General features: G+C 32.7%; 1 protein-coding gene and 1 long non-coding RNA gene across 2 annotated transcripts; both read right to left on the reverse strand.

Annotated features, from left to right (window-relative positions):
- Nucleotides 1-1,667: 1,667 nt before the first annotated feature.
- LOC141712276 (secreted RxLR effector protein 161-like) lies at nucleotides 1,668-2,312 on the reverse strand. Its single transcript, XM_074515148.1, has one exon. The coding sequence runs from the start codon at nucleotides 2,310-2,312 to the stop codon at nucleotides 1,668-1,670; it is 645 nt and encodes a 214-aa protein (XP_074371249.1).
- Nucleotides 2,313-9,806: 7,494 nt separating this feature from the next.
- Nucleotides 9,807-10,291, reverse strand: LOC141722476 (uncharacterized). The gene is made up of 2 exons (XR_012575500.1): nucleotides 10,097-10,291; nucleotides 9,807-9,977 (listed from the first exon to the last, which is right to left on the reverse strand). It is a non-coding gene; the product is annotated as an uncharacterized LOC141722476 (long non-coding RNA).
- Nucleotides 10,292-12,732: the final 2,441 nt, after the last annotated feature.

Consider the following 12,732-nt stretch of genomic DNA (forward strand, 5'->3'; position numbering starts at 1 on the left):
TGAATCAGGTGTTGGAGCAACTCCTGAAAGATTGAATCAACTAGAATCTGTACAGATGGTCTACCATACCTACTTGAAAGAACACATCCTGTTATATTTCATGACAGATGGTAGGGTTTACCATATAAGGGAAAATGCTATACCACTGAAGTATTTTGAAGAACTACAACATGTCTTATTCTTACTTCAAGTGAATGACAGAATAACAGAAAGTGCTGCAAACTATTTGAAGACTCAAATTCAGAGACAGAAAAGACTTTATTCTGTAAAGTCTGACAGCACATATCTTCCAAAGTACATAGATCACAAGGGTGATATTGTTGAGATGAAGCCTAACTATGCTAAGATTATAACTACCTTTCTGGGATATAAGGCTGTAAAATTCAATCTTGAGTCTGACAAGGCATATTTGATTAGACTAGATCAGGACATAGGGAAAGCTAGAATAAATGATCTCAGGGCTGCTATCTTCCAAACTGGTGAAGATACTGCAGAACTCAAAGATGCTAAAAGGAGGATGATTGATGAACTCAGATATGCTGAGAGATGTTTGTTAAAGAACTATCTCAGAACAACTCCTGACATCAGAGAGATCAGAAAGTGAAGCCAAGTCAAGATCTACAACTGCTCAAATTATGATATGTATACAGACTGAAGTTGTTATCAGAAGTTAAAGTTGGTAAAGCTTTAAGGACTGTAAGTTGTAGTTATCTAGTCAAATTATCATGCATTTGTACTTAATGTTTTTGACATCATCAAATATCTGTTACACTTGTATATTATGCTAATTTACAAGTTGGGGGAGATTGTTAGATATATTTGATAATGTCATGTCTAATATGATTTATGTTTAGTTTTTAGATCTTACTTAAACAGGACAAATCAGTACTTAACTGAAATCATCATTTATACTGAAGTCAGAACTTAAGTTATCAGTACTTAAGGTTCATGAGATATTTATCAGGAGATAATATCAGGATTTAAAGGAAACTTTCAGATAAGGAAGGCGGCTGATTGGAAGGAAAGAAGATCAGGACAAACGTAAAAAGAGATATGCATGAAGAAGGAATTCTGTGAAGAATGGAATACTTAGAAGAAAAGATAACTGATTGATATATTTTAGGAAGCAGAATTATATTCCATATCAATTAGCGATTATCTTGTAACTGTGTAGTATATAAACACAGACTTAGGGTTTACACTATATGTGTTATCATTATTGAGAATATTATTCATTGTAACCCTAGCAGCTCTCGTGATATTTATTCATCACTGAGAGAGGATAGTTCTATATTGTAACAGAGTTTATTGCATTGAATAAAGTCTATTTTTTGTTACTTGTGTTATTAAAATTCGATTTGATTATGCTATACACTGTATTCAACCCCCTTCTACAGTGTGTGTGACCTAACATATCACATAAGGTAACACCCATATGAGCAGTATGCTCATGAAAAACCTTAGGTGTTACTGCCTTAGTGAGCGGATCCGCAATCATGGAGTTAGTTCCAATGTGTTCTATCGAAATCTTTCCACTCTGAATCTTTTCTTTAACAACTAGGAACTTAATATCTATATGTTTTGCATCTGTAGTACTCCTATTGTTGTTTGAATACTCCACTGCTGATTTATTATCACAAAATATCTTTAATGGTCTTTCAATACCATCAAGGATATGCAAACCAGTGACAAAGTTTCGCAGCCATAAAGCTTGATTGGATGCCACAAAAATATGTTATATATTCTGCAGCCATGGTGGATGAAGCTATGAGCGTCTGTTTGGCAGACCTCCATGAAATCGCTCCACCATCCAGTAAATAAACATAGCCCGAAGTAGATTTTCTTTCATTTTTGTATCCTCCAAAGTCAGAATCTGAATATCCAATGATTTCTAGATGATCTGATTTCCTGTATGTGAGTATATAGTCTTTTGTTTTCTTCAAATACCGTAAGACTCGTTTCACTGCTTTCCATTGCTCCATTCCCGGATTACTCAAATATCTTCCCAACATTCCAACAATGAATGTTATGTCAGGACGAGTACAAACTTGAGCATACATTAGGCTTTCCACTACCGATGCATGCGGTATCCTTTGCATTTCCCTTATCTCAAGTTCATTCTTGGGACACTGTTTGAGACTAAATTTGTCTCCCTTAGACACGGGTGTATCCATTGGTGCACAATCTTTCATACCATACCTTTCCAGGATCTTTTCGATATAGCTCTTTTGTGACAATCCAAGAATACCTCGAGAGCGATCTCGATGTATCTGAATTCCTAATACAAAAGATGCGTAACCAAGATCCTTCATCTCAAATTAACTAGTGAGAAATTTTTTGGTATCGTGCAATAAGCCTATATCATTAGTAGCAAGTAAGATGTCATCAATGTATAAGAGAAGAAAGATAAATTTGCTCCCACTGAACTTATGATAAACATAATGTTCCACCAAGTTCACTTCGAAACCATATGATGTGATTACATGATGAAATTTATGATACCATTCATGAGAAGCCTACCGGAGACCATAGATGGACTTCTTTAATTTGCAAACCACAGTCTTTGGATCTCCAATGACAAAGTTTTCTGGTTGCACCATATAAATTGTCTCACCAATGTTTCCATTTAGAAACGCCGTCTTTACGTCCATCTGATGTAGCTCTAGATCATAATGAGCCACAAGTGCCATAAAAATTCTAAATGAGTCTTTCGTAGAAACCAGGGAGAAAGTCTCATTATAGTCAATACCTTTCTTTTAAGTGAATCCTTTAGCGACTAGACGAGCCTTATATCTTTCGATGTTACCACTCGAATCCCTTTTGGTTTTAAATACCCATTTGCAACCAATAGGTTTTGAGCCTTTAGGCAACTCGACAAGATCCCTTACATCACTGTATTTCATAGATAGCATCTCTTTATTCATGGCATCAATCCACTTTTGAGAGTTAGGACCATGCATGGCTTGTTGAAGATTTACAGGATCATTTTCCCCAATGCCAATTCCATCTTCATGTTCTTGTAGAAAAATAACATAATCATCTGGAATTGCGCTCTTTCGCTCTCTAGTGGATCTCGTTAGTGGCACTTCTTGTGGTTCATGAGATTGTTGAGTGCTCAATTGGTTCTTCATGGGGAATTTCAGTGTTGTCTTGAACCGGAGGGCCTTGAACAATGATAGGTATCATAATCTGATCATTACTCTCGACAGAGTCATAAATAGGATCATGACTATCTTCTTCAAAGACAATACTTTTACCTATATCTTCCCTCCCAAAAATAACATCCTCAAAAAAACTTGCATTATTAGTCTCAAAGAAGGATCTAGTAGCGGGATTGTAAAATTTAAATTCGCGAGTACGTTCCGGATACCCAACAAAATAGCAACTGACCGTCCTAGGGTCCAGTTTCTTTTTATTTGGCCTATATGGCCTTGCCTCAGCTGGACAACCTCAAACATGTTAATGCTTAATACTAAGTGTTTTCTTAGTCCAAAGTTTGTAAGGAGTTTCGGCCACTGCTTTAGTTGGAACCCGGTTAAGGATATAAATTACAGTCTTTAGTGCATCTCCCCAAAGTGACTCAAGAAAGGAAGAATAACTTATCATACTTCTCACTGTATCTTTAAGAGTACGGTTTCGCCTTTCAGCAACATCATTCATATGTGGCTTTCCTGGCATAGTGTACTGAGGGACAATTCCACACTCCTTTAGGAAGTTAGCAAAGGGTCCTGGACGTTGCTCACCTGATCCATCATATCTACCGTAGTATTCACCACCACGATCAGATCTGACAGCTTTAATACTACTGTTTAGCTGAAGTTCAACTTCAGCCTTATACTCTTTAAATACGTCCAGAGCTTGTGACTCATGTATCAAGTATAGGTAACTATACCTAGAGAAATCATCTATGAACGTGATAAAATACGGTTGACCGTTCCAAGAGGCCATAGGTATGAATCAGTTCCAAGACACTTGTATATCGGTATGAATCAGTTCCAAGACACTTGTAGCTCTATTGGCACCTAACTTTCTCGAGTTTGTTTGTTTTCCCTTAATACATTCAACACAAACTTGAAAGCCACTTAAATATAAGGGATCAAGAATTATATCATTCACAAGCCTCTGAATTCTCTGTTTAGAGATATGACCTAATCGCTTGTGCCACAACATAGCAGAATTCTCAGTTAACTTACGCTTTCTACCTCTTGCACTTGAGTGCAAAATTTCATTATTGAAAGCAACAGTATCAAGCATATAAAGATTATCAATCAAAGAACCAGTGGCAGCCACGTTTAAATTTAAAGAGAAACACACTTTATTATTTCCAAAAGAACAAGTGCCATATTTTTCCAAATAGGAAATAGAAATAAGATTCCATCTAAAAGACGGTGCAATAAATATCTCAAATAAATCCAAATAAACACCAGTTTTTAATAATAATCTAAATTTTCGAACAGCTTCAACTGAAACTTTATTGTTGTCACCCACATAGATGAATCTTTCGGCATCAATTGGCGGTCGGCACCATAGGCAACCCTGCATTGATACACTTATGTGAGTAGTAGCACCAGAATCTACCCACCAAGTATCCTTAGGTACAGAAGCCAAATTAACTTCAGAACTAACAAAGACAGAAGTCTTACACTTCTTCACACGCCAAGCAGCATATTTGGAACACTCTTTCTTCATGTGTCCAGCCTTCTTACAAAAAGAGCAGGTTGTTCCCTTATCTTGCTTCTCTTGTAACTGATGTTTGGGTTTTCCACTTGCAATATCCTTACCTCTCTTTCTCTTCTTATCATGAGAGCTTGATGCCAAGTGAGCACTCTCACTCTTCTCTCGCAAAACCCTGTCTTCCTCTTGAACACAGTGTGAAATGAGCTCATTAAGAGTCCATTTTTTCTTTTGAGTATTATAACTCACCACAAAGTGTCTGAATTGAGGAGGCAGAGAAATAAGAACCAAGTGAACAAGTAACTCATCCGAAAGTTCTAACTTGAGTTTCTTGAGTTTGTCAGCAGGATTAGACATCTCAGTGATGTACTCCCTTATGTTCCCCTTTCCTTTATACTTCATAGTCATGAGTTTTGACAGAAGATTACTCGTCTCCGCTTTCTCATTCTTAGCAAAATATTGCTCAATCTCGGAGAGGAACTTCTTGGCACTTGTGCTCTCAGCCAATGAGCCCCGAAAACCAGTTGTTATCGTTCGCTTCATGATCACCAGACACATGCGATTAGAGCGTTCCCATTTCTCAATTTGATCCATTTTGGGATCATCCGTAGTGGGAACTAGTTGCTCTTTCCTTAGCGCAAGTTCAAGATCCATACACCCAAGAACGATCTCAACATTCTCTTTCCACATGACATAGTTTGTTCCATTCAATATTGGAATCATGCTCAATTGAGCAGAAGCAGAATTAACACTAGCAGTAACTGAAATAGAAAACAAATATACGATAAATGCTCAAAACCAGTATATACAATAATGTGATAAATTTTAAATATTGGCAGCACCATCACAAGATACCTAGCACAACATTAAATTTTAGTCTTTGGACAGAAAATTTAATTTGCAATTGGTACTCTCCATGCAATAATCAAGTATTAACAATTAAATTATGTCAAATAATATGCCTTTCTTTGGACCGACTTATTATTCACATAAAAACTTGATATTGTTACATATTTATTATCACAAGAATATTTTAATTTTAGCCAATTATTACCTTCCTTTGGATAAAATTTGCATAGAATTAAATATTTTATCGTCACAATAATATTTTTAAATTAATTAATCTACACAAAAGAGGTCACTTTGGCGATATATTGCTTCAATCAATCAACTTAAAAATATTCGACCTCTTAAATAAATAAGTTAATAATAATTTGACAACTATTAAATCTAACTCACAAATATAATATATTCTTTACTTTCCATCTTACTAACCGAGCTATGTACACGTTCGACATCCTATAGTACATCTCAATTGTCCCACTCAAGAAGAGACCTTAAATTATTAAATTGGGTAATCTCTTAATCTACGAGTAAAGAACAATGTCTATTACATTTATATATAAAGGCCAACTAAATTCATGACTAAAGAATACTTGCTTGAATTCAAGAAGCAACAACAGTATCATGGCCACAAAAATTATACTTATTTAATAAATCGAACTTGGTTCTTGACTCATCACAACCCAAACTATAGCCATCATTATTTTAACTTTGTCCAGAAAAATAATAATGTTAAAAACACTTATCAAACAAAACTCACGAAATACGAACAAATGGGTATAAACATGATTGACTATAGATCAAAAAACAATCATAGTCCAAACAATAAAATTAAGCCCAGTAAATATCATGTCATCTGTCTCTATATCAATTCTTCTCGAAAACAGAAAATTGAATAAATCGAAAAATACTATGTATCAAATAACATGATTCAATTCCCAATAATCAAAATATGAAGAGGCTCTGATGCCAATTGATAGATTCTAAGAATTCTATAAACATATAATTCTCAGAAAATAGAGACAAGGACCGTAATCATCATATCTAATTATCGAGATTAAAACCGAAGGCGGAAGCGTATCTAAATCCATAAGACGATAATTGTTGTGGTATCTGAATCTGTATTATTTTCTTGATTATTATCTTCCTCAACCAAGTACTCCTTAGGGTTAGCTCTCTCTGATGGTTAGAAGATAAGCCGTTATGTGTACTTATACATTGGGGACTATAACCCTTTCGCATACCACCTAATTAAATCTCCCATTATAATTTAATTGGGTCTGCTATTAGGTATTCACTTATTAGGTCCATACAATAAAATAAAATCTAATTGGGTTTCTTATTTGATCACATAATTTAATCCAATATAGAAAATATAATTGATATATTTATATGTAGCCCATAAAATAATAATAATTATTAAAAATAATAATAACAAGAATAACATAAAAAAAGAAAGAGGTATCCATTGGTTTAACTGGGACAAACTCTGTACCAATAAGGAAAATGGAGGGTTGTGATTTAGGAATTTGAGAGACTTTAATCTGGCATTAGTGGGATAGTAGGGTTGGAGGTTGTTGACGAATCCTAATTCACTGGTAGCGCGGTTATATCGAGCCAGATACTACCCGAAACGAACGATGTCATTTGCGAAGTTGGTAAGCAACCCGTCCTATGTTTGGCACAGTATTTGGGAGGCTCTGATAATAATTAGATAAGGGGTTTGGTGTAAAGTAGGGGATGGTAGTATGATTGACGTTCCGGAGGATCCTTGGTTGACTTCAGATGATAATCCGTATGTTATCTCAAGAAATAATCTGCTAGTAGAAAAGAAGGTGTCTTCATTGATGGGTTCAGAGGGGAGTAATTGGGACGAGGATCTGTTACGTGGTTTGGTCAGAGAGATATAGAGTTAATTTTGAGAATTAATATAACAGGTCGAAATTAAACGGATGGGTGGGTATGGAACAAGGATGTAGGAGGTGTCTATACAGTCAAGTCAGCGCGTATAGATTTATCCGAGAAGGTAAGGACGAAGAGTGTCAGACGACTGATAGAGAGCTGTGGTCTGCGAAGGTGAAGAACTTTCTCTAGAGTGCCGTCTCAGGTTGTTTACCTACGAAGTCACAGATGAATTAGAAGAGGGTACTAGTGGATCCTCCGTCTTGTAGTGAGGAAAGTGAAATAATTATTCATTGTTTAGTAGTGTGTTCATTTGCTAGAGCCATGTGGGAGAGGGTAGGGATTGGGACTCATTTGGCTGGACAGGAAAATTTTGGGCAGTGGCTGCTTCGTAGTCTTAGAGAAGTTGATAAGAAAGTATGGAGGATAATTAGGATGATTTGCTTGGCAATTTGGAAGGCTCGAAATCAGTTGGTTAGGAACCAAAAAGGAATGGATGTGTCGACAGTGGTGTTTCATGCACATGATTTGCTTAATCAATGGTCGAGTGCTCATGATAAAAAATTTAACTCGTCAATGGCTTGGTTGAAGCCTGGAGATGGGGTGAGCACTGGGTTAAACCACCGTTACAAACCACTAAAGTTAATGTGGATGCAGCACTATTCGACGTTGCAGAAATGTTCAGCTTTGGGTGTGCGGCTGGGAACCATGATGGTGACTGCTTGAGGGAATAAGTAGCTGCAGGTTGGGAAGATGCAGTCCGAGAGTAGCGGAAACTATTGGTGTGCGGAAGGCTTTGAGATGGATAAAGGAGAAGAACTGGGGCACTATGGTGTTTGAGTCAGATTATATTGGGGTGATTCATGCAATAAGGAGCCCTTTACGGGTAATGTCGCAGTTTCGTGAAGTTATACATGGTGCAAAGATTTGTTGGATAGTCTTAAATATATGTCGTTGTTTTTTGTCGAATGGTCCGTTAACAAAGTCGCCCATGCTATTGCTAGGGAAGCTTGTTATCTAGCTGATAGTAGGTTTGGGGAAGATTCAATCTCCTTTTGAATGATTTAATGAATTGAAAGTCGATTTCTTTTGTTCAAACAAAAAGAGTGAGATTTAATGTGTAATACCTTTGAGTAACAAAACAAATTCTTTCCAAGACAAGACTCTCCCAAATCCCCTAATATTACTCCTTGATTCTTCCACTGTTCTCTTGATCTCTATGTGTTTTTGGTGTGTGAAATTTATTGTGCTTAGGTGTGATTTGAGAAAAAAATGTATTTTAAAAATTTATATTTTTTCCTAATAAAGATTTTTCTAGAATCATATCCTAAAAATATCTTTTATTAAATATCTAAATCTAGAATTATCTCACAAAATATCCCCAATTCTAGAATCCTCCACTAAAATATCTTTGATCTAAAAATATTTATCACTATTGAATTTTCTAAAATCATATTATGGGTTTTAATACACTTCCCACATTTTATAAAATATAATATATTTTTTATTTATTTTTAAAATAAAATTAATTTACTAATAATACTATAATTTTTAGAATTTAATTATCACATTGCTCAAAAAAAAATCCACTCAGGCCTTTATATATTTCAGGGACGGCCTGTGTATTAATATTTAATTTTCTCTTTTGTGAACATAACACGATATTTCTTGAATTAAATTTTAATCTTTTCATTTTAAACGTATATCGACTACCTTATTTACATATGTTTAGTAAATATAAATTACCGGACATGAATAAGAAGATGTATAATTTTCTTAATGAGATACTTCATCCATCCCTTTTAATTGTTTACATTTTTTAGAGAGTGTTCGACACGTATTTTAAGGTGCATATAAAGTATAGTTCTGTATTTTTTTTTTACAATTTTGTTTTTCTAAATAAAAATTAAAACATTCAACTTTTATTCAGAAAAAGAAAATTGTAAAAATAAGTTACATAACTATATTTTTTATGCACCGTCAATACTTGTTCAAAAATATAAACTATTCAAAGGAACTGAGGGAATATATTAGAAGCTTTATGCTGTCGGTACATAAAAAAATCTAGAAACTTACCCATGACTCACGGTTATCATGTTATATTATATGACAGGGCAAACAATGCATTAAGGACAGCTATTACAAAATATTATCCTGCACCAGCGCCGAGACTGATAGTGCATGCACGGGACTAGCAGCTGTTAAAAGAAAAGCTTGACCAGCAAGGTGACAATAATATAAATAGAGGTGCTAGCATGTTAGGAACGTCATGGCTATCACAAGGCCAAGAACAATATCTTACACTGTCAAAGAGTAGCTAGGTTCATTCCACCCCGATTAATACTAGATTACATTAAAATAAGAAGGAAGATACATACGAACAAAAATACTTGAAAAGCAACAAATTAAGAAATTTGAAGAGTTCAAATCTTAATTACAAAAACCTAATATGCATATTGTAAATAGCAGGAGAGGCTGATCAGCTACACAATTAGAATTAATATATTTCTTCTTAAATTTTCTTCCTTATATCCTCACGTCTGATGCTTTCGTTGAATCTGAAATGAATAAAAAAAGCGATTACAAATTAGAACATCACAAGCAGTATAAACACACACACGGACACATAGATTAACGTGACGTTAACTAGAGAAACAAAGTAAAAAGAGATACTTACTTCTCTTCGCTCTTCGCTGCGACGAACCAAAACTTTAGTGATGAGGGGACACAAGAACTATTCGTGATCAAAAAGAAGCGCAGGGCAGCGTTCGTCGAAAATAAGGGTCTCATCTTCCTTCTTGATGCTTCTCTTCCGTATATATAATTATTATTTGGCAGTTAATGTATCTCAAACCTGGGGCTGGATAACACAATCTGGTGTTGTTTGTTTGTATATTACTGCCATGGCCCATGGTCTTTATTTATAGAAAATACATGGGCTGTAACTTTACGGCCCACACAAAACAATTCCGTTTAATAATCTTATTATCAAGTTAATAAACCATAAAATTACTCTGAGCAGATTTCGGACCTCGGATGATCTACGACTCATAATTTATATAATAATAATAATCGGATTCTGTATAATCTATACTTTTATAAATCTAAATAACTCTCCTTAACAAATTGGGATAACTATCATACTTACAAATATTTAAATATTATTCGAACTCATCTCTTTCATAAACTAGAATACCTGTTACATGTGTAGGATGATTTGAAGTTTGAGTTTGAATCCATCTCCTTTGTAAATTAGTACAACTTCTTTATTTGTAAATCTGAATCTCTATTTATTTATAATTTAGGATATTTGTTGTACTTCAAAGATATTAAAAAAATATTTAATAATTTATATTTTAAAATTATTAATTTCAAAGATTCTAAAGTATAATTTTATTTAGAACAAAAAAAGTAAGACTTGTAATTAATTATTTTAAAAAAATTACAAATACAATCATAAATAGAAAATTATTACATTATTCTACTACTAATTACACATCGATAATATAATGCTAAATACAATATGATTACAGGTTTAACCAATCATATATATAAAATGATAACGTTTGTCTACTCCCGCTTAAACACGAAAATATGATATAATGATATATAATATGATTACTCAAATTTTATGGAGACGACGTAAAATATATTATTTTGCAAATTATATTTTGCAAGTTACTTATAAGTTGATGATATTTTTGGTAAATCATAACTTATAATTTGAAAAAAAAATTGAAAAAAACAAAATGATAACGTTTTTTCTACTCCCGCTTAAACACGAAAATATGATATAATGATATATAATATGATTACTCAAGTTTTATGGAGACCACATAAAACGTATTATTTTGCATATTATATTTTGCAAGTTAATTATTTGGTAAATCATAACTTATAATTTGAATTTTTTTTTGAAAAAAACAAAATGATAACGTTTTTTCTACTCCCGCTTAAACACGAAAATATGATATAATGATATATAATATGATTACTCAAGTTTTATGGAGACCACTAAAACGTATTATTTTGCAAATTATATTTTGCAAGTTACTTATAAGTTGATGATAAGTTGATGATGTGTTTGATAAATCATAACTTATAATTTGAATTTTTTTTTGAAAAAAACAAATTAAAATATAAATTACAACCTACCCTCTATCATGTTCATTTTTATATAATGTTCTTTTGAGACGTCCCTCTCAATTATACATGAATTCCAAAAATAGTAAGGTTCTATAATATAAAAAGTAACTACATTCACTTACATCCACTGCTAAACTCATTTTATAGATTAAATATAAATTGGTACCATCATTTTATTCATTTATTTTTTTACTTTTTTCACTAAATTACATTTTTTTAATCTTTATCCCACTTTTATACTACTCAATAAGACGGAGGGAGTATAACTTAAAATTTTTAAAATATATTTTACTATAATAATATAAAATTAAGAAGACAAAATATAAAAATTTAAATGTTGAAATATAAATTACCAATAAAACAAATGCAAAATAAAAAATGACAAATCAAGGGGCAGATTTGATAATCATAAGAAAGGTTCTCTGAATTAAATGAAAAAGTATCTACAACAACTAAGAAAATAATGAAAATTAAAAAGACCTAAAAGGTAAGAGAAAATGAAACATGGATTGTTAAAAATTGTCACTTTCAAATTTGGACCCGAAATGGACCGAATAATTCATTTTCTCTTAATTTGCCAAACGGTTGCAAGTTGCAACAAAGCATAACGGGCATTGAGTGAAAATATGAACACCCAAATATGTAAGTTTGGAAAATTTTAAAATAAGTAACTTATAATTTAAAATTAATAAATAACTTATAAGTGATAAATAGATGTATACTTATAAGTTATGTAAGTGTTTGGTTAATTTTAATTATAAATTAACTTTTTTTTACTTAAATAAACCAAAATAGATAATTTTTAAATATTATTATCTTAATTCATGATTTTTAAATTAACTTAACATTTAAAAACTAAAATTAATAAAAATAAATAAAAAATCAAAATAAGTTGAAAAAAAATACGTCTTTACTAACATTCAACTTATCAGTTTATAAATTTTAAATTCGACTTATAAATTGGGTCGACAAACAGTCCGAGATAAATATTTACAGACTTATAAACTATAAGTAACTTATAAGTCCGTAAAAAACAGACCCATAATTTTCCTAAGTACAACTTATGTAAACTATTATATGTATTATTAGTATAATTCCCTAAGTACATACTTATAGCAATTTTTATTTCTTTCCCAATAAAATATTTACGGATCGAGTTTGAAGTTA

This window comes from Apium graveolens, chromosome 1, assembly GCF_009905375.1.
Source record: "Apium graveolens cultivar Ventura chromosome 1, ASM990537v1, whole genome shotgun sequence".
Classification (NCBI taxonomy): Eukaryota; Viridiplantae; Streptophyta; class Magnoliopsida; order Apiales; family Apiaceae; genus Apium; species Apium graveolens.